Source organism: Eleutherodactylus coqui, chromosome 5 (genome assembly GCF_035609145.1).
Source record: "Eleutherodactylus coqui strain aEleCoq1 chromosome 5, aEleCoq1.hap1, whole genome shotgun sequence".
NCBI classification, from domain to species: Eukaryota; Metazoa; Chordata; class Amphibia; order Anura; family Eleutherodactylidae; genus Eleutherodactylus; species Eleutherodactylus coqui.
In genome coordinates, this window is record NC_089841.1 from 73,363,670 (window position 1) to 73,382,459 (window position 18,790).

At 43.9% G+C, this 18,790-nt stretch overlaps 1 protein-coding gene across 1 annotated transcript in view; it reads left to right on the forward strand.

The window, feature by feature from the left end:
* ITGA2 (integrin subunit alpha 2) overlaps positions 1–18,790 on the forward strand; it is a 125,151-nt gene that overhangs the window by 52,645 nt on the left and 53,716 nt on the right. Inside the window, exons 5-13 of the mRNA XM_066602727.1 lie at positions 1,693–1,807; positions 2,686–2,813; positions 3,515–3,663; positions 3,745–3,895; positions 6,039–6,204; positions 8,290–8,366; positions 9,939–10,077; positions 13,443–13,588; positions 16,782–16,925. Of these exons, the coding sequence (XP_066458824.1) occupies positions 1,693–1,807; positions 2,686–2,813; positions 3,515–3,663; positions 3,745–3,895; positions 6,039–6,204; positions 8,290–8,366; positions 9,939–10,077; positions 13,443–13,588; positions 16,782–16,925 (1,215 nt within the window). The remainder of the gene's footprint in view (positions 1–1,692; positions 1,808–2,685; positions 2,814–3,514; positions 3,664–3,744; positions 3,896–6,038; positions 6,205–8,289; positions 8,367–9,938; positions 10,078–13,442; positions 13,589–16,781; positions 16,926–18,790) is intronic.

An 18,790-nucleotide genomic window follows, 5' to 3' on the forward strand; every position in this document is an offset into this window, starting at 1 on the left:
TTCTATGAGTTAAATATCCGCTAGAAATCGTACACCAAAAAAGTTTAAAGGGGTTTTCCATCTCAGACAATTATGGCATATCCACCTGATCAAGGGTATACACCTGTGAGTCATGACTTTTTCTATTCACATCTATGGGGAATATGGAAACCGCCAAGCATGCAGGCGGGATGGAGGTGAAGGGACTACTTTTTTACGATACACAATAGATGGCAGGTTCACACCTGTGGATATGACATAAATGTCTAAAATGGGAATACCCGTTTAATAAGACTAAGATGTGTTGACCAGGAAGGTTCATGCATTTAATTATGGTGTAAAAAGTTGTGCCCACCAGAGGTACTGTGATGGGCCATACTGTAATTCACTCAAGAGCACATACGAGTTCCTCTCATCTCCATTCTTGTAAGTCAGCCCATGAGCAGGTTCAGAGGTAGGCAAATAAATTAATAAAATCAATGGGTGGACTACAATACCCAAAGAGGTTATCAAATTTGAGGTTATGTAGTTTATAAAAAAGATATCTAAGGGGCAACCTAATAACTATGTATAGATATATGAGGGTCAATACAGAGATCTCTCCTATCATCTATTTATACCCAGGACTGTGACTGAAACAAGGGGGCGCTCTCTACATATAGAGGAAAGAAGGTTTCTACATCAACATAGAAGGGGGTTCTTTCCTGTAAGAGCAGTCAGACTATGGAACTCTCTGCCTGAGGACAGAGTGATGGCAAATTCAATAAGAGTTTAAGAGGGGCCTGGAGGCTATTCTTGAGTGTTACAATCTTATATATTATAGTCACTAATTACTTCAGAAGGGTCCGGGATACAGGGAGTATTCCAATTGGCAGATTTGAGTCGGAAAGGAATTTTCTCCCTAAAGTGAGGAAAATTGGCTTCCACCTCATTGAGCTTTTTTTTCACCTTCCTCTAGGTCAACAGTAAGGATAATAAACTAAACTGGACAGACATATAGATTTTCAGCCTTACATACAATGTTACTATGTCTTGTATCATGGGGTATAGTTCTGGATGTTGTGCACGTGATTACAGGAATGGTATCGTGTTTCCCTGAAAATAAGACACTGTCATATTAATTTTTGCCCCAAAAGAGGCACAGTGTCTTATTTTTGGTGGGTCTTATACTCACCTGGCTTGCAGCGTCTGGGTCCCTCGTGCTGGTATCCAGCGCTGAGGCAGGCTGCAGTGCAATCCTCAGCATTGACACAGCTCTCTCTTTCTGGTGACGAGGCTTTGAATATCCCACCTCCTTCAACCGAGTGCTGTGATTGGATCACGAATGCAATTACTCAGCCAATCAAAGCCGGTGCTCAATGAACCAATCATAGCTATTCAGTGATGTCATTCACTGAATGGCTGTGCCAGTGGCGCTCGTGATCCAATCACAGCACTTGCTTGCTGGAGGCGAGGTATTCACAGCCCCGTCACCAGAAAGAGAGTGCTGTGTCATTGCTCAGGACATGGAAGCCAGTGCTGGCTAGGTGAGTATTGCTGTTTTTTTCTCATGTGGTTTAGCTAGGGCTTATTTTGGGGGGAGGGCTTATATTTCAAGCCCCCCAAACCCCCTGTCACCCGAAAATCGGGGTAGGGATTATTTTCAGGGAAACACGGTAGAAGGGTATATCTACAGCAGGGGCCATTCAATGTGTCTTTGTTTCTGTGTTGTAGACATGTGGTCCTTTATGGGCACAGCAGTGTGGAAAGACGTATTATGCTACCGGGGTATGCACTGACATAGGTCCTACCTTCCAAGTACTAAGAAGCTTTTCTCCAGCTCTTCAAAGTAAGTGAAACCTGTAAATTGTGTTTATATTAATGAAGGTTGTTGCTGTATCTATTCCTCTCTTCCTTGTTATTGTCATAGATATATTATTTATAATTAATAGCATACAATCTATATATATAAAGCCGAAAGCCCTCACTGACTCACTCACTGACTGACTCGCCACTAATTCTCCAACTTCCCAATGTCGTACAAACATGAAATTTTGCACAAGCATAGATTATGTCAAAAATAGGAAAAGTTAATGGGTCCCAACTCGATTATTCAATTCTAGCGCAAAAGAATTAGCATCCAAATTTTACGTACGGAATCTAATTCTCTCACTTCCTGATGTCATTTTATATAAAGGAAACATCCCATGGTTGCCTCCACATGGTGTTTCCTGGGTAACGCAAAGAACCATGCAAAATGGTAAACATATTTTTTTCCTCGGTATCTCTAAAGTAACCACCACTTCATAAGATTTTCCGTGTGAACAACAGATAAACACCAGTACCAAATTAACTTGGACGAAGCCGGGTATATCAGCTAGTCATAATATATAATGTTATGTCATACAAGCAACCTTCTTCATAATATCCTCTTCCTTCTTCTCAATAATTCTTCTTCTTTCTTACTTCTTAACAATAATTCTACTTTACTTCTCCTTCTTTGCAGTTATTCTTCTTTCTTCTATTTCGAAGTTATTCTTCTACTTCTTCATTGCAGTAATTCCTTTTCCTTCTTTTTCCTCTTCTCTACAATAATTCTTTAGTCTTTCTTCTTTTTTGCAGTTTTTCTTCTTTCTTTCTTCTTGCTTCTTCACAATAATCATTTTCTTTATATTTTCTTCTTCTTCGTTCTTCTTACTTTTAATAAGATTGTGTTTTGCCACTTAGCCTGTTCTTCTTACATCGACATTGCTATCGTGTGTGATGGTTCCAATAGTATTTACCCCTGGTCAGCCGTACGGAATTTCTTGGAGAAGTTTGTGGAGGGCTTAGACATTGGACCGACAAAGACTCAGGTATTGTTAGATTATATCAGATGGATTTCTGGTTTGAAATAACTAAATTATGTACAGAACTGAATATCATTCTTTGTTAAAGAAAACTATTAAATAACAGCTTCACGCAGTATCATAGTGGAAATGTAATTTACCATATATTTACAATTCAAGCCTTGCCATGTGGACCTCCAGCAAATAGACATCTACACTGCTTGGTCCCCAGCTTACACTGTTCACCTTACACTGGTCTCAGTAGAAGTAGCTGCAGGGAGTTTTCACAAGTATGGTAAAGTAGAGGGGGAAGGGGGGGGGGGATACATTGGTGCCCATGTAATGATGTGTGACATTTTATGTTGCATCAGCACTTCACATTACGTTGCATCTAGAGCAAAAGGAAGAGCACCAAAGACCAGAGCAATGGGGATAGCACCAACCGGAGTGGGACAGTGCTACAAATAGGAAAGTGTTAATATTCTTTTGGATTTCCGCCATGATTTGCATTGAAATCTGCTGCCAATCTGCAACCTAATTGACTTCATTCAGTTGGGCCATCTCACCTGTGCAGAACCCAGCATAGATGCTGCATGGAATCTGCATCAAGAAGTGACAAATAGACTATAGTGCAGATTTCCATTCAAATGGTGGGAGGAATGGTACCGTCTATGGACAGCTTTATTATTTCGATACTTTTGATAATTGTAGATAATTGTCATTTGAAGGTGAGTCTCATACAGTACGGGAACTACCCCAGCACCATGTTTAGAATGAACACCTACACGAATAAAGATGATATGAAAAGTGCAATATCGAGCATCACTCAGATGGGAGGAGATCAGACAAATACTTTCAAGGCCATTGACTATACCAGGTATGATAAGATCATAGAGCTCTTCTAGTAATCCATTCTCAGTCAACCAGTTAATAAACTATCTCTCTCCGTGCACAATAGACAGTATGCGTTCTCTGCTGAGTATGGAGGTCGGCCAAATGCCAATAAGGTGATGGTGGTCATTACTGATGGTGAATCTCATGACAATGCAATACTAAAAGAAGTCATCTCGCGTTGTGAACAGGATAAGATTACCAGATTTGGCATTGCGGTAAGTAATTCCTAATTTTATGGGGTGGTCCCGCCACAGACATCGCCTTAAGAGTACATTCACAAATGGGGGAATTTGCACAATTCACAGCACACTGTACACAGTTAAAACTCAACTTCACCATAGACCATTAACATCGGCAGAATGAGCATAATGCTCAGAGTCCATGGATATAAAGATACCTGCTGTACCTGGTGGAATATGAAGGAAATTTCAACAGAAGAGTTCTAAGTCAAATGTCTTGTGGTTCAAGGCTAGTTGTAGCTAGTTCTCATACTCCAGCCTGGTGCTTAGTGCTAATGAGGTATAGATTGTTTTATATTCATGATAGCAGGACTGCTAAGTCTCTAGCAGGTGTACACATTATGGGGCTGCTCTCACTTACGGTCCCAATGCGTGACACTTCGAAATTACCTTTCACAGTCCATGTGTGGCTGTGAAGCAATTCCAGTTCACATATGTTGATTCTCTCCAGTAGTATGCAATGTCATCCTCCGACTGCTGTGATAGTTAGCAGTCCTTTTCCTATTTCTCTGCATGATGCATCTTCTCTGGTGTCTGCAGGTCATCACACTCACTGTTATAGGCTCAACTATACTTCCTTGGTCTATGGGCTCTCTCTTACTGTTGTCGCTATCCTGATCGAACACTGCATCTACTAGAAGCACCTAACCTCTCACACAGCCCTACACCTTCTCCCTGGTGCTGCAGCAGCAATTTTCTTCTTATTACCTGGGAGATGGTCAATGACCGTATGTCCTTCTGAGCATGCTCTGAGTGGATTGTTGCACAAATTGTTGCATACGTCTGAATTGTTACACAAATTTTCGCATGATTGCTCATCACCATGGTAACCCATTAGTCTTTTAGGAAAATCCCCTTACAGATGTGAGAAAGCACCGTTATATATTCTAAGACCCCCAAAAGACAGCTGATTGTTAGTGATGAGTGTTGTCCATATGTCCTAACAATGCATATAGTGAAGGGCTGTTCTGATGGGAAACCTTTTGTAAAGGAGTTCTCCCAAGTTCGAAACTTATCCAATATAGACCTAATAGGGAATGCGTGTTTGATCACTGGGAGTCCAACCACAGGGACCTCCATCGATCACAAGAGCAGGAGTCCAATGTTCCCCAGTCGATCATGAGCCCTGCTGCTCCACTCATCTGTATGCAACTGCCCCTCGATAGCTAAGTGTCCCATCTACCTACAGCACCTACCACAGGTTTTTAAAATTTTTAGAAAACTGGAGCTGTTAGTCCTGACGTGAGGTCTTATACAAGTGTTACGATCATGTGGGCAAACTAAGCATGGGACCCACATGATCGTGACCAAAGAGGACTGGGCACACACACAGGTTGCGCACAGTATTCACACGGGTTTCAGGCAACTGACCCAGTGCTACTGGGAGGTTGACCTGGCCCTACCTAAGCGGGGACATTGCCCCAATAAGGGCAGCTCAGCAATCCTCGGATCTGGGCCCTAGCTGATCCTAGGAGCCACGCACCAGAACAGGACGCATTCACATGCCACATGACAGGGACTTAACAACAGGACACACAGAGCCAGAATACACAGCATACAGCAGCCAAAATGCAAACACTAGTAACAGATAGGAAGCTGAATATAAATACCAGGTATTAGTTGACATTTTGTACAAAACATGAAAGCTGGCGGGCCACTTCACGGCTCCTGGCTATACCGCTAGTCCCTACACTAACCAGGAGTCCAGCAGCACCAGACACAGTTCACACGGCAAGCTGCAACAGGACAGGACACAGATCACAGATCACACAGCAAGCTAACACAAAACTAACAAAATATAAATGAACAAACGGACATGAACCAGCACAGGGCACAAATCACACAGCAAACTTCAACAGACAAGGATCATTACTGCTCACCCTGAACACCAGACAGAGACTGACCAGGAGCTGGGTTTATATGTGAGCACAGACCCAGGAGATTGGCTAGCAGGAAGTACCACACCCACAGCCAGCTCAATCAATTAACCCTGTGAGGGCTGTGCTACTAGGAAGCTTAGAACTACAGATCCCAGTAGCACATGTAACAACAAGTATATACAGTAGATCCTTCTGGAAATCTATAAAGTCACTTTAATAAAGTACTTTTTTTCCTGTAGGTTTTAGGTTACTACAATAGATACAGTATCGACAGTAAGAACCTCATCAGCGAAATCAAAGCCATCACCAGTAATCCTAAGGAGCGTTTTTTCTTCAATGTGTCAGATGAAGTGGCATTGTTAGATCAAGCCGGGACCCTGGGAGAGAGAATTTTTAGTATTGAAGGTAATATTACATTAATAATCAGTGAGGAAGGGTACAATTTCTCTTTGTGGAGACCTCTAAGCATGTACAGTATTTAGAAGACTACTCAAAGGGGTTGTCTAGGATTAGAGATACATGGCTGCTTTCTTCTAAAACAGTACCCATGTCTGTGGGTTGTGTCTGGGATTGCAGCCCAACTCTATTGAATAGAATAAAGCTTAGATGCAATACCAGACACAACCTGTAGACACCTGGGTGTTGTTTTGGGGAGAAACCAGATACATTTTTATTAACCCTGGATAAAAGCTAGTAGGAATGAAGGCATAGTAACAGTCTCTGAAGTGAAGGGGTTGCTGGTTACAAGTGGATCGAACTGTTGTTTGGCCTCATTGACAATTGGGCGGTCTTCAACCAGACCATCCAGTAAAGACTTGTCGACAGGAGCAAGTGGTGTTACAAGGCAGATGAGTAAAAGTTGAACAAACTCAGTAAAAGTTCGCTCGGCAAGAGAGCGGTTAGTGACAAATTATAGGCCAGCCATCTAAAGACTAAGTAGGTTAAAGAGATTTTGCTAAGATGGAAATGTATTCCCTTTTCACAGGATAGGAGATAACTTTCTGATAAGTGGGTCCAGTTGTTGGGTTCCCCAACAATCATAAGAACAAAGATCTCAAAGGTCCCCACATAAATGGAGCAGAGGTTGAACATGTGTATGTCACTTCATTCAGTTAATTGGGACTGACGGTCACAGCCAAGCTCAAGGGGTCAGACCACTACCGATCAGATAGCTACCCCTTATCCGGTGGATAGGGAATAGCATTTTATCTTGTTATAACCCTTTTTGTTGTAACAAAGAACTATCACTTCTAGACATACAGCGCCAATCCCAAAATTAAAAGCTAATGTACATCACGGGTTCTCGGTCAACAGTATTTGCACATCATGTTCCCCTACACTTCAGTGATTTCACTAAATGAGTAATATGTTATGACCCTCCGTGTTTGACACTTTCCTCGTATGCCGTGTAATCACTAAGTAAGTGCAGTCATGGCAGGGCGAGCCTCATGAACAATCTGGACTGAACTGCCTGCTCTCAGTGCACAAAATCTACCAAAACTTGGCCCATAAGTGACAGACCACTAGAATCAGTATTTCTTTTGGTACTTTATACTCCCCCAGTGGGGACAGCATAAACTACCTGACAGGTTCCCTTTAATTTGACTCATTATGTATTACTACAGTTCTTGTTAAGAGACCCATAACTTTTAAAGTGACCCACCAGGCCTGGACAAACCAAGATGGCCCTGCGTCTTCTCTGACTACCTGATGCACATCGTGCATAGCATGCATTGGTAGTCAAAGACACTACATGCTGATCTGACTGGTCAGCACGGCTCATATGAACAACACTGGTCAATCAAAGCAGGTGTAGTGTCTTATACTAATGATGCTTAATGATATACAAGTAGTCAGAGAAGCTGGTGCAGCCATCGTTGTTTGTCCAGGACTGAGGGCTCGCTTTAACTGTCTATTGGCTCAGATGAATCTTGTTCCGCCCTTGGTGTTCTTTACACAACAGCTGGAGGGCCACAGACATAACCTTCATGTACTTCTTTCTGTAGAGCCATAGGGACCTTTCGCACAGGATGGAATTACACCGCAAAAAGCAGCCAAATCCACAGCTGCGGAATTCTACACCAAAATCCACAGGTCTAACTGCGGATTTTGATGCAAAATTGCGGCTTCGTTTTAAGTCATTTTCACTTCCACATCAAAATCTGCAGGTGGCCTGTAGAGGTTGGTGTGGAATTTACCGTGGCTTGTGGTGCGTTGTACGGGTTGTTGATCCAGAGATTATTCTGTTAACCAGACTTGGAGTTGGGAAGGAATTTCTTCCCTTAAATTGGGAAAATTGGCTTCTACCTCATTGTTTGTTAGGTTTTTTTGCCTTCCTCTGGATCAACATTGGGGGGTAATAGGCTGAACTGGATGGACCTATGTCTTTTTTCAGCCTTACATGCTATGTTAGTATGTCTATTCCGTCCCGTGTGAAAGGTCCCTCATATATCAGTATATCTCTGATTAAGTCTCTTTTATGTACGGCAGGTACGACACAAGGAGGCGAAACCTTCCAGATGGAAATGGCACAAGTTGGCTTCAGTGCACAATATTCAAAAGCTAAGGTATGCTGACCGTCCTTCTAGCCATGACGTCTGTGTAATCTGCTTCTGTAGACAAGGATAAAGGGGAGCATTTATCATCAGGAGAATTGGCAGTGCCAGTTGTCTGGCATATTTCTGCAGTCTAAATGTGACCGATTTATCAAATCTTGCATAATATTGATACGTTTGTTGCATCTTTAAATATGTCTAGGGATGTGGAGTTACTTTGTACACCACACAGCTACTGGAGCGAGATTTGGGACTTTTTAAAAAGTCACATTTAGTCAATGTCTTAAATTGTGGTCAAGCAGCAAACCACGCCCACTAGACACTTCTGAAGGGTAGAGTGAAATCAATAGTAAATCTGTCTAAACTGATTTGCAACAAAAAAAGGTGCTATTTACACCAGAATTGTAGTGCAAAAGCAGTAATACATTTTCCCCTAAGTGCTTATAACTCAGTGCATGGCACGTTTGACAGATTTTTTTGTGCAATTTGCACCTGAAAATGGTTTAAATTTCAATAATAAATCCCAATTTTTCATAGAAATGATGGCCTATAATAGCAGACGACCCGTTCCGGCATGATTGCTGTCCAAGACAAACAGAAAAACGAGACTTCAGTGAGCACAAGAGCACAAAAAGTGAATCACTGAGCAGTAGAAAAACACATCTGGGAAGATGGAACAATGCCTCTATAGCACCACCTATTGGAAGGTAGCATTCCCGCAAGTCAATGTCAGCCCTTTTAACCAGACAGATTGTTTCCATCTTTCCATTTGCATATTTCCTAGAGGAGCATAGGCAGCCTTAAATTCTCCTCACACCTTGGTGCTCTCCCTAAGGATAAACAATACCCTTCCTGACCCACATCATAGGCCTCTCACTAGCCCAACCAGAAACCTGCTGCCCATGAGGGGCAGTCACCTGAAACAGCTGTCTCTACAAGGTTATCCTCTCCTTTTGGAGAGGGCTTTGCCTCATAATTGCCAGTTATTGTTACAAGGTCGGTTAAAAAGGTCTGACATTGACCTGCAGGAATGCTGCCTTCCATTAGGTGAAGCTGTAGAGGTATTGTTCCATCTGTCATTTGCATATTTCCCAGAGGAGCATGGATGGTCTTATAAGTCTCCTCACTAGATGCTCTCCCTATGGAGAAATGATACCCTACCCGACCCAGATTTCTCTTGCACCATGCTGATGGGAGGGTCAGAACTTGGCTCAAGCAGCATGAAACGATGAACCCTTCCTATCTGTTGTGAACACTTTAATCTGGTGTAGGTGGAATAATAATGTGGGCAATGTTTTCTTGGCATGCTCTTAGCTGGAGCTGGATGCCACAATGAATTGCTGCAGTTCTGAAAACCAAAGGAGGTTCAACGTACTACTAGATGAGTGCCTTTAATAAAGTTGGCATCCAGTGTCTGTCTATCTTTTTATGTATTTCAACATTAAACAGGTCAGCAGATATTTTTGATGCTAAATGTACAATATGCAAAAAGTTTTAAATACTCCTTTGTATTTCTATAAATCAGAGAGCTATATCATTGGATCGCTGAATATATTACTGATGCAATGCCATTCTGCCTCGCAGGCATCCTTGATGTTGGGAGCTGTTGGCGCTTACGACTGGAGTGGCACCATAGTTCATCAGAACGCAAAGCAGTTTTCCATCTTTCCTGACAATGCATTCGAAAAGGTTATTCAAGGGAAAAATGAGAGCTCCTATCTGGGTGAGTTGTACCCCAAGGCTCAGTAACGACACACTGACCTCCTATATTATACACTCTTCCCCTAATATAAATGTTTTACTCATAGGCAGTGAAGTAATTATAATAAATAATAATAATCTTTATTTGTATAGCGCCAACTTATTCAGCAGCGCTTTCAGGCATGGATAAATGCAAAACAATACAACAATTGCAACAATTACAATATCAGGTACCTTGGGTTAGACACAAATGGGTTGAGGGTGGTACAGGAGGTGAAGGTTGGGGAACACAGGCAAAAGGAAATTTCATGTACAGATCATTTATTAGAAGGCAAACAGGGTGGGGAACCATAGGGAGGGCAAGGGACTAGGTCAGGAGATTTGGTATGCTTCCCTGAAGAGGTGCGTTTTTAAGGCACGTCTGAAATTTCGTGCATCGGGAATTGTCCGGATGCCTTGGGGTAGAGCATTCCAGAGGATGGGTGCTGCTCTGCTGAAGTCCTGCAGGCGACCATGAGAGGTTCGTATTACAGGGGTGTTTAGTCTGAGGGTGTTAGCCGATTGGAGTGAGCGGGCTGGGTGGTGTACTGACAGTAGGGAGGTGATGTATGGGGGTGCAGCGCTATGCAGAGCTTTGTGAGTGAGGTAGAGGAGTTTAAATTTAGTTCTGCAGTGGATGGGCAGCCAATGCAGCGACTGGCATAATGCAGAGGCGTCTGAGTAACGACTGGATAGAAAAATGAGTCTAGCTGCTGCATTTAGTATGGATTGGAGTGGAGCGAGTCTAGTGCGGGGGAGGCCAATGAGTAGCGAGTTCCAGTAGTCAAGCCGGGAGTGGATGAGGGCAACCACGAGCGTCTTTAGCGTATCCGTGGTTAGGAACGGACGTATTTTAGCAATATTTCTGAGGTGCATGTGGCATATTTGGGCCAGAGATTGGATATGGGGGGCAAAGGAGAGGTCAGAGTCCAGTGTGACCCCCAAGGCATCGGGCATGCCGTCTGGGGGTTATGATGGTGCCAGACACTGGAATGGAGATGTTGAGGGGAGGTCGGTTAGAAGGCGGAAAGACAAGGAGGTCAGTTTTAGAGAGGTTTAGTTTGAGAAAAAGGGAGGACATAGTGTTAGAGACAGCGGACAGACAGTCGGTGATATTTTGGAGGAATGGTCCAGAGATCTCACGAGAGGAGGTGTATAGTTGGGTGTCATCAGCGTAGAGATGGTATTAGAGGCCAAATTTGTGGATGCTTTGTCCAATTGGGGCAGTATAGATAGAGAAAAGAAGGGGACCAAGGACCGAGCCCTGGGGTACCCCAACAGCGAGAGCAAGTGGAGCAGAGATAGAACCAGCAAAGGAAACACTGAAAGAGCGGTCAGAGAGGTAGGAAGAGAACCAGGAGAGAGCAGTATCCTTTAGACCAATAGTGTGGAGCATAGTGAGAAGGAGATTATGGTCGACAGTGTCAAATGCAGCAGACAGGTCAAGGAGGATTAGTAGGGAGTAATCACCTCTCGACTTTGCAGTCATCCGGTCATTTGCTACTTTTGTAAGGGCCGTTTCGGTCAAGTGTAGGAAGCGGAAACCAGACTGGAGGGGGTCAAGGAGCGAGTTGTCAGAGAGAAAGCGAGTAAGGCGGGAGTAGACCAGGCGTTCCAGTAATTTGGAGATAAAGGGGAGGTTTGAGACGGGTCGGTAGTTGGCAGCATCAGTCGGGTCCAGGGTTGGTTTTTTAAGCAGAGAGGATATAATGGAGTGTTTGAATGAGGAGGGGAAAGTGCCAGAGGTTAGGGAGAGGTTGCAGATTGTAGTGAGGTGAGTAATGAGAGCTGGGGAAAGGGACCGGAGGAGGTGAGAGGGGAGAGGGTCGGTAGCGCAGGTGGTGGGGCGGGCAACGGAAAGGAGCCTGGAGACTTCTTCCTCTGTCGTTGGTTCTAGCGTAGATAGTGAGTAGGTGCTGGGTGCAGTGACCCGAGACATGCCATAACACTAGTTCGTAAAGAAATAGCGAGCAGCGCCAGAGATGGATAATTTTTCTTTTAAAAGTGCATCAATAGATGCCTCTTTATTGCATTCAGAATATCCAGTAAAACGCACAACGTTTCGACGTTGTGCGTTTTACTGGATATTCTGAATGCAATAAAGAGGCATCTATTGATGCACTTTTAAAAGAAAAATTATCCATCTCTGGCGCTGCTCGCTATTTCTTTACGAATTGATGACCTTTTGAGGATCCAAGGGAGTCGGGTCCTCCTGTGTGAGCTTTTGCGCATTATTTTCTGTTCCCTCCCATTACTGTGGTTGGATCCAGCGGAGTGCTGCCGCGGCTTTGATAATGCCATAACACTAGTATCTATGAGTTCTCCATTAGCTGCCATATTTAGTTTGTCCAAATGCTTATGTGTAGCCAATAGGTAAAGGAAGATGAACAGCTCCCAAATACAGTATCTGTGATACCTGATCTGGGATGACGGGTTTGGGGAGCAGGTAGGGCGTAGGGCACCATTGAAGGGAAACAAGGGCACAAGTTATAAATTAAATACATAAGAGCTTTTGATTTTTTTAATTGAGAAAACAGTGAAGTCACATTATTATGACCACCAACTAATATCCAGAGTAACCGACAAAAAAAATGGGTGGAGCAATTCCAAAATGTTGCTTGAAGGTTTAGGGGGATTTATATGATTCAGAGACTGGAGATGAAGTACGAATGGAGCTGCTACTAACCAGGAAGGATGCCTCACCCAGGTGGGTGGGCAAGGGATAAAGTATTGGGAAAACTGAGGAAAAAAACCTCGTGCCTAGCACAACCTACCAATAAAATTATTTCTGGTAAATTACTGAAGGTTAATGAGTTTTATTGTAACATGAAGTACTAGCAACAAAAATCTTGTGCTGTTCATCATCTCTATAGTAGCGGAGCCCACGTAGATCAGATGAAACCACAAATTGAGGGAGGAGAATTTTTGGCACCAGTTTTCTTTGCTTCTCCAGTTTAAAAATGCAAAACATTTTCGATAAACTCATTGCATCTTTCAATATATGTAGAGATGTGGAGTCATTTTGCGCACCCCACAGCTACTGGAGTGAGGCTGCGACAAATGTTTAAAAAGTTACACATCATAAATCTCTCAAAAAACCTCCCTCCACTCAAACCCCGCCCCTTTTCTAGACTGCATTGAAGAGTAGAGTGAGAGGTGTGACACGTATTCTTTTTGGCACAAAGCAATAGTAAACCCGTGTAGATTGAGTTGCACTAAAAAAAACCGCAACGTTCACCAGACTTGTGGCAAAGTGGCAGTAATATATGTGCTCCTTTGTCTCCTCGTTGGACCTTCCTGTTGCACCCTGTACAATCTATGACAAATGAATGTTTCCCTATTTTGTAGGATATTCTGTGGCTGTCATCAACATGGGAAGAACTGCGAACTTTGTTGGCGGAGCTCCAAGAGCCAATTACACTGGACAAATTGTTGTGTACAACATAAACAACCAGGGAAATGTGACCGTTCTACAGATCCAGAAAGGAGATCAGGTAGTAAAGACGTACTGAGGAAGACACTCAACTATCAGAGAGGAGACACAGATTAGATATTAGAAAAAAACTTTCAGACAGTGAGGGTGATCAATGAGTGGAACAGATTGCCATGGGAGGTGGTGAGTTCTCCTTCAATGGAAGTGTATAAACAAAGGCTGGACAAATATCTGTTTGGGATGATTTAGTGAATCTTGCACTGAGCAGGGGGTTGGACCAGATGACCCTGGAGGTCCCTTCCAACTCTACCAGTCTATGATTCTAGAACCTCACACCTGACTTTATATTGCCAATGAAATAATAATTTTGCAATTCCTTTGTTGTTATGCCTGGAAATATATTAGCTGGACAGAAGTGTAACTTGAAGCTCTTGAGCTCTGATGCAAAATCTGTCACAGGGCCTCTTACTTACTATGTGCCATCTACAATACTGGCAGGGGCGTAACTATGGAGGGTGCAGGGGATGCGGTTGCACCCGGGCCCAGGAGCCTTAGGGGGCAAATAAGACCCCTCTTTTCCATATAGGGAGCCTAGTACTATGAATAAAGCATTATAGTTGGGGGCCCTGTTACAGGTTTTGCATTGGGACCCAGAAGCTTCAAGTTATGCCTCTGTGCAGCATGGTTTAGGTATGGGTACGGGTACAGATACAGATAGAGGGGTGGAATAAGCTCACCTTTTGCATCAGGGCCCCTAAGCCTTTAGTTACGCCCCTGAATACTGGTGTTGTCTCATGTGGAAGAAGGTTTTGGGGATAGTGGCCTTCATGTACTAAGGCTTAAGTGCATTTTCTGGCTCTGTACCCCCTCTAGGGAGAGGGACCTATTATTTGTATAGTGCCAACTTATTCTACAGCGCTTTCAGCTCATGGGTATAACTCCATTCAAAAGAATGGATCATATATTTGCGCAGGTTTTGTGCATCTCCCAACGCACAAAACTCCCACGAGATTCTCGCCTGTGTGCAACCAGCCTTACCATTCCACTTAATAATAGGGTGTGTGCCTACATAATCTGACACTGGCATCTTTGATTGGATAATGTTGGACTGTGTGACACATCCCATTAACAATGCTAACACCCAGTTGTCAATTTATTCATATAGTTCCAGGAAGAATAACAGAGGAGCAGTACATAATACGGAATTCTCAGAAAACTTTATTCAAAATTGTTATATTGTTGCTCTGTGTATTGACCAATGTATTGACATTTGTAAACAAACAAATGAAATCATTAAAATGTATCAAAGTGACCCTCCGGTTCCTGGATGTAATTCTGTCCAGAGACCAGAGGGAGGAGTTATATTGCCTGCCGTTGTCCCACAGATACGCCAATTCTGAACCCCATTTTCAGTCTTTCAAGATGGCTGCTGAAATCTTCTGTCTACCTATTGCAGACTCTGCATTGGCAATGTTTTAGACTACTGATGCCCTAAACCTTGTCTCTGATTGGCTAGTGTTGCTCTTATGATCAGCAGCATGAAGTGCCTCGGACTACCCATGCATTAGGTAGTTAGAAGATTACAGCACCTATGTTGGAAGATGGAAAATGGGGCCCAGAAACGTGGAAGCGAGGGGCAATGGCGCAAAGAACGGACAGCAAGTAATATTCTGGAACTCCAGACCCAGAGCAGAATTTAGTTCCGGATTCGGAGAGTCACTTTAAGTATAACATATGCTGAAATATATTTGGTAAATATACAAAAATTACTGGTAGGATATGACTTTGTAACACGTTCTAATATAATGTAAGCAAAGGGTGGTCCAGGGTAGAAAACATATTTTCAAATAAACTTTTAGGCACTTTACATCCTCCAATTTTGGTAATTGGAATGGCTGTGAATCCCCGGATGACCACTGTTATCATATTTCAAATATGTAAAGCGGTTTTCGTGGACTCCAATATTGATGGATGCGCTATTTAACCCCTTAATGACAAGGCCTATTTTGGCCCTAAGGACTCAACAATGTTTTTGGGATTTTCATCTTTACTTTTCCAAATCCATAACTTTTTTGATTCTTCCGTCGGCATGGCCATATGAGGACTTGTTTTTTGCGTGGCGAGCTGTAGTTTTTATTGGTACAATTTTTGGGGGTACATAAAATACAGAATACAAAGTGCTTTCCTATTATTATACAGGCTGTTATGTATGATAACGTATGATATCAAACATAGTTTTTTTAATTTTATTTTTTTAAACAAAGAAAGGAAAGTGCACACAAAAGTGTTTTTTTTAATATTTTTATTTTGTTAGGTTTCTGTAGAGGACTTGAACCTGCGATCCTATGATTACAATGATAATACATTGTAGTACTTCTGTACTGCAGTACATTATCGCTATCCATAGGCCATGGCAACCTGGACACCATTATATGCTGTCCTGTTACCATGGCATGCCATCGTCCCTCCGTAATTACTTGGCGGAGGGCCAATGACATCACAGAGGGAGAGCTCTCCATCTTTGAATCCTTTACATGTCGCGATCAACATTGTTCTTACTGATCCCAGCAGTCAGACACAACCGGCTTCCACTGCAGTTGGTGAGGGCTCAGTTTCTAAATCCATAGACGTCAGTTTACATCCATTTGCAAGAACCTTTGCAAGAACTTAAGTCTAGTAGTGGGAATGGGTTAAAGAGGCCGTAGTACTCCTGCAGCCTCTTCACTGTATGTCAGGCACAGTGCCTGAAGCTTATTAGCAGTGGTGAGTAAAATAGTAACTGAATCCCATTTACTTGAATGGGACTGAGCTGCTCTCCGGCCATGTGACAATGTGGAATCATAGAGTGGTAGAGTTGGAAGGGTCCTCCATGGTCATCTGGTTCAACCCCCTGCTCAGTGCAGTTTTTACTAAGTCATCCCAGACAGATATTTGTCTAGCCTTTGTCTGAACACTTCTATTGAAGGAGAACTCACCACCTCCTGTGGTAACCTGTTCCATTCATTGATCAACCTCACTGTCAGAAGGTTTTTTTCAAATATCTAATCTGTGTCTCCTCCCTTTCAGTTTCGTCCCATTGCTTCTAGTCTTTCCTTGTACAAATGAGAATAGGGCTGATCCCTCTGCACTGTGACAGGCCTTCAGATATTTACTATGTACTATTACCTGTACCCATCTATGGCAGCGACAGCATCTGGATCCGTCTCGGGCCTCTTTATTCACAATGATGTTTCTTCTATAACGTTTCCCTGCAGATCGGCTCATATTTCGGCAGCGTGTTGTGCTCCGTGGATGTTGACAAGGATTCAGTGACAGATGTTCTATTAGTGGGAGCTCCGATGTATATGAATGAGTACAAGAAGGAACAAGGACAAGTCTATGTATTTACTGTTAGAGGGGTAAGAGTGAAGTTTATTATTCATAATCTATTTATAATCAATTTTTATTCTTTTTTTTTGTTCAATGAAAAATATCTTCATATTAAAATTCTCAGACAAGCTCTGAGATGAACCCACTTTCTTCAGAAAGGATTAAGCAGCTTATCTGATTATTGGATAGCCCCAGTTAAGTAGTGCTGCAGGGGTTAAAATACTAAACTAAAAACATACTTACCCCTGCTCAGCCACCGGGATCCAGCACTGCAGTCCCGCTGTGGTCCCGGTGGTTGCTATGATCGCTGATGTCACAAGATCTCAGCCAATGAGAGGTTGCAGCGTCACCACTTGTTCTCCTGGCATCAGCATTCACATACTGAGCACAGTATTGCTAGGAGTTCAGGAATTTGATGCTGCACCTTCTCATTGGCTGCAGTGGTCACCTGATATCCTGTGTCATCATTAGAGATGAGCGAGCGTACTCGGCCACACCTCTTTTTCGCCCGAGTACCGCGATTTTCGAGTACTTCCGTACTCGGGCGAAAAGATTCGGGGGGCGCCGTGGGTGAGTGCGGGGTTGCAGCAGGGAGTGGAGGGGAGAGGGAGAGAGAGAGGGCTCCCCCCTGTTCACTGCTGCTACCCCCCGCGCCGCAACGGCGCCCCCCGAATCTTTTCGCCCCCTGAATCAAAGTTCTTTTTGACTTTATACTGAGGGTTGGTATCTCTTGCTTGTATCAGAGCTTTATTGTAAGCTGATTCAATGAGGGATTTTGGATACTCTTTTTTCTCAAAGCGCTCCTCAAAGTCTTCAACCCTAGTTAAGTTACGTCGTATTTAGAGATGAGCGAGCACGCTCGTTTAAGGCTGCTACTCGATCGAGTAGCAGTCTTATTGAGTAACTGTGTGCTTGCCCGAGCAGCATTCAAGGAAACGTCGGGGGGGGGGGGGGGGTAGCGGGAGGGAGCAGGGGGAGAGTGAGAGAGATCTCTCTTTCCCCACCGCTCCCCTTCACTGGTGTAGAGTGGAGACCGATAGGGTCTGAGGAAGTTCTAAAAAAACAGGAGAGGCTGTAGAAGGAGTCACAGTGGAATCTAGAAGGCTGTCTAGATCCATGCTATGGGGTGAGGTTGTAGATGTGGGCTCTGGGATAGACTCAGGCAATCGTGAGACTGCTGGTGGGGGTACTTCTAGAGACTCTCTATGTGGCTTTGGGGGGAGGCTAGGTTGAGTGGTGTCTGTCGCTTGTGAAACTATATGAGTATCAGGATTACTGGATCTCGCTGTGGACCTCAAACCTTGATTAAATTTAAGGGTAGGGAGATATTGTATCTTGACGCCACTGGAAGGTAGGGGTGTGACAGCCCTTCAACGGAGAGTCGGCCCGGTCACACCCCTACTTCCCAATTGGCTGCCAGTACCTCTGCTGTGCCCCCTGTTCCTCTGTTCCCCACCCCCCCCTTCTCCTGTGCCTCCTCCTATGTAGTGGCTGTCACCCCTTGTGCTGTGCCCCTGTGTACTCTGTTGTTGGGTGTGGGGACCGCATCTCCCCGCGTAGCTGATCATTATTATCCGGCGTGATTTGCGGGCCCCTCCTCCGCCATCAGTTCCGTGGTTCAGCAGGACTTAGGCAGGTGTGGAGGGCTCGATGCGGTCCCCGGAGCACTGTAGCCTCACATTGTTGCCCCGATGCGGCGAAGAGGGGAATGCCATGCTCCTCCTCTGCTCCCTGGCCGCCACTATGTGGACACCTGCCCGCCCTTCTCTCTGCTGCAGTGTCTGTAGTACCAGTGGGGAGCTCTGAGGATGTGGCTGAGGGGGCAGCTGCATCCTCGTCCTGTGCTCCGTGGCCAGCGGCACTGCTATGTGAACACCTGGCCGTCCTACGTGGA